Source organism: Eptatretus burgeri, chromosome 5, assembly GCF_056783735.1.
Source record: "Eptatretus burgeri isolate ZD-2024b chromosome 5, Ebu_testis_v1, whole genome shotgun sequence".
NCBI classification, from domain to species: Eukaryota; Metazoa; Chordata; class Myxini; order Myxiniformes; family Myxinidae; genus Eptatretus; species Eptatretus burgeri.
Window position 1 is genome coordinate 80,848,615 of NC_140965.1, and position 3,955 is coordinate 80,852,569.

At 49.6% G+C, this 3,955-nt stretch overlaps 1 protein-coding gene across 3 annotated transcripts in view; it reads right to left on the bottom strand.

Annotated features, from left to right (window-relative positions):
* TRMT1L (tRNA methyltransferase 1L) overlaps positions 1-3,569 on the bottom strand; it is a 22,072-nt gene extending 18,503 nt beyond the window's left edge. For 2 of the 3 annotated variants that reach the window (XM_085882604.1, XM_085882605.1), the window contains exons 1-4: positions 3,451-3,569; positions 3,116-3,211; positions 1,655-1,717; positions 1,150-1,263 (exon numbers count right to left, since the gene is read on the bottom strand). In XM_085882604.1, coding sequence (XP_085738730.1) covers positions 1,150-1,263; positions 1,655-1,717; positions 3,116-3,211; positions 3,451-3,466 — 289 coding nt within the window. In that variant the 5' untranslated portion in view covers positions 3,467-3,569. Of the gene's footprint in view, positions 1-1,149; positions 1,264-1,654; positions 1,718-3,115; positions 3,212-3,360; positions 3,404-3,450 lie in introns of those variants that run through there. The other variant, XM_085882606.1, reaches the window with a different exon arrangement.
* Positions 3,570-3,955: the final 386 nt, after the last annotated feature.

The window sequence follows — 3,955 nt, forward strand, 5'->3', positions numbered from 1 at the left end:
AAATTTTGCATGCAACATCCAGTACAAAAAAGGAATGTAATCATCAGTCACATCAAACTGTAGAAAAGTGTCAAAAACACCCGTTAAGACTCCATTCATAAATAATGAACTGCAAAGTGAAAGTGACTTTTCAATGTGTTGTACCATGCTCCACTACAATGAATGTGTTCTTCCAGCAACGATGTATGCCAGTGAAAAGTCACCTCTTGCAAAGAATATGGAGCAAAAGTCGATGACGAAGAGAAGAAGAGCCCTGAAGAAGGATGCCGGTTTGACACAACAAAGAGACAAGAAACGAAGCGAATGGATTCAGACAGAAAACGAAATTCACTGATGTGCAGATCACAATCTTCTTCTTCTTCTTCTTCTTCCTCTTTTTTCCACAATTATTCCCACATTCTGTGGGGTTGGCCAGGGGAAGTTTTTGATAAAATCTTTCACGAACCGGCTGACCAGGCCTGACGCTCAACCAAGTAGTTGGAGCAGAAATTTGGCCAGGGTGCAGGCGATAGCTCACCCACTCTTTGCGAAGGACACCATGGAATCTTTGGCGTCCATCCGAGGGTCAGCACACATTGATGAACCATCCTGCCTGTGAAACACCAGGACAGTTTTATAGCTGGGCCGAGAATCAAACCCAGGTTAGACAGCTTAGAGGGGAGTGTGAACACCTCTCAATCATCCTGTTATCCCATGTATCGATTACGATTCAATAAGAAACAAAAAACAAACGGAATGGAACTGGGCTGGACACATAGCAAGAACGGATAACCACGGACAAGAAAAATCATAAACTGGCAATCTAGAGAATGACATGGAAGAAACAGGAGAAAACCAAAAAAAAAAAAAACACACTGAGGGAAGAAATAACTTAGAAAGAAGCTACTGGAGTACAAATTATCCCGAATTGCAAAGAACAGAAAAGAATGGACCATGTTGAGAGAGGCCTTCATCCTGCAGTGGACTGCAATAGGCCAATCAAGTTAAGTCAAGTCGTCAAGTCATCCCAAATCTAATTTGAGTGGTATATCAGGTCAAAATGTCAGAGTAAAACAATAATGTTTGTAGTTATTAGGTTGTTCGACAATAGTTTTGTTTTAGGCACAAGTGTACTTGTAGCATCTCATCATAGTGTCCCCTCCGACTCACCGTCACAAACAAGGGAGCAGCCCCAGTGTAGCTTTTCCATGTGTTTACGTACTTTACGGCTGTAGTTTGGTCGAAATTTTTCTTCTGGGCATAGTGGGCAGGGGATCTTCACACCTGTACACCATCAAAGGGCGGCAGAGGCAGCGTCAATGTGTGGTTGTGACACGGTCATTTTCACACCCTCCCCCACCTCAAGGCTGTCAAATTGTGTTCCCTCGATCAGAAGGCAAAACTTGGCACAGATATTAATCCTTCCCTCGGTAGTTTCCAGCCAATGTCATATTTATCCCAGCAGTAGATGTGAATGAACATGTCCCCTGCCCTCCCTCCCCTTCCCCAATTCCAGTTCCTTCCTTCTCCCGATTCTCAAATTTCATTTCCTCAGTGTACGGTCTCCCTACTTAGAATAATCCGACAGATATAACTTGTACATCACCGAACATACGGGCAAAAGGACAATGTGTATTCTACGTGTACATCAGGCTAGCGATAGTTTCAACTTCACCCGTATCATCAGGTAGAAGACTCTCCAAATCCTCCTGTGTTTTCTGGATGGAGAAGTGTCTCTCTGTGGAAACAAGGCATGACACAAACACATCGGTCGATGCGTGCAAGCATACATCTTGGTTGAAGCAAACAGGTGACAAGTATGCATTTAACTATTAACCAGGAAGCTGCTGCACACTTCATATAGAAGGTGGGTATATTCATCTGCACCAAGATGGAATGAAGGAATAAATAAAGATAGATAGATCCGTTGAAATACAAGAAAGAAAGCACCAAAATGCAATAAATTGCAACACAAAGTGTATATTGGTCAGAGTGGTCATAAAGCTCAGCGGTGCCATTAAAATCCCCAAAGTGCTGGTTTAAGAGCGAGACGTCTCCATCCTGTCCTGCAGTCTAACTTCACCCCATATTTATCTCAAACATACATCCCCTCCCATGACCAGACACCCTCCAAGTGGACCCGACCCGACACCCTCCAAGCGGACCCGACCCGACACCCTCCAAGTGGACCCGACCCGACACCCTCCAAGTGGACCCGACCCGACACCCTCCAAGCGGACCGGACCCGACCCGACACCCTCCAATCTGACCCTCCCCTCCCACGATCTGACCCAAATGCTCTAATGACCTGACCCTCCCATGACCTGACCCGACACCCTCCAAGCAGACCCGACCCGACCCGACACCCTCCAAGTGGACCCGACCCGACACCCTCCAAGTGGACCCGACCCGACACCCTCCAAGTGGACCCGACCCGACACCCTCCAATCCGACCCTCCCCTCCCACTATCTGACCCAAATGCTCTAATGACCTGACCCTCCCATGACCTGACCCGAGCTACTCCCACGACACGATGACATGATCCCCTCTCACAACCCGATCCTTGTAAACTCAAAGCTGTCGCAAACTCTCCTATAAACTCGACCTGCTGTTAGGGTTAGGATAACAGGGGATAACAGGATGATAACCCTTTTACACACAACCATGTTACCTTCTCCTTCTACCCTACAATCCGGAGAGTGACCCGTCACCCTTTTACACACAACCATGTTACCTTCTCCTTCTACCCTACAAACCTGAGCATGACCCGTCTCCCTTTTACACACAACCATGTTACCATGTTACCTTCTCCTTCTACCCTACAATCCTGAGCATGACCCGTCTCCCTTTTACACACAACCATGTTACCATGTTACCTTCTCCTTCTACCCTACAATCCTGAGCATGACCCGTCTCCCTTTTACACACAACCATGTTACCATGTTACCTTCTCCTTCTACCCTACAATCCTGAGCATGACCCGTCTCCCTTTTACACACAACCATGTTACCATGTTACCTTCTCCTTCTACCCTACAATCCTGAGCATGACCCGTCTCCCTTTTACACACAACCATGTTACCATGTTACCTTCTCCTACCCTACAATCCGGAACGTGACCCGTCCCCCCACTTACCCCTGTGAACCGCAGAACTGGAACCTGGCTCAGGGTTCTCTCTCTCACGGACGTCCAACCACATGGGTTCATCGTCCCCTCCGACAGCGACGAGCTCTGCGAGTCAGACACGCGTTAACACGGCGCTCGAGTACAAAAACAAGGACAATTATGTGTTTACAAAGGAAGGCGCGAGAGGGATTCGAAGGATCCACACAATGGCAAAACCGAAAAACCGCGAAACTAGCGCTTCGTGTCAGCCATACCAGGCCGTAGAGTAGGAAACTCTCTCTCAATTCGTTAAATAAACCCTCCATGCAAGATTAAAACGTACAACACATACAGCAACAACCTACCCTTCCTCTCCGCCATGGCGCGGACAATTTACGTCACTGCGCGTTACGTCACTGCGGCCGCGACGCTCGCGTCGCGGGAATCATTGAGGGCGCGGCCAAGCAACGAGGGCGGGGACAAGGATCGAGGGCGGGGACAAGGATTGAGGGCGGGGCCAAGCAACGAGGGCGGGGACAAGGATCGAGGGCGGGGACAAGGATTGAGGGCGGGGCCAAGGATTGATGGCGCGGCCAAGTAACGAGGGCGGGGACAAGGATCGAGGGCGGGGACAAGGATTGAGGGCGGGGACAAGGATCGAGGGCGGGGACAAGAATTGAGGGCGGGGACAAGGATCGAGGGTGGGGACAATGATCGGGGGCGGGGACAAGGATCGGGGGCGGGGACAATGATCGGGGCCGGGGACAAGCATTGAGGGCGGGGACAAGGATTGAGGGCGGGTCAAGGATCGAGGGCGGGGACAAGGATCGAGGGCGGGGACAAGGATCGAGGGCGGGGACAAGGATTGAG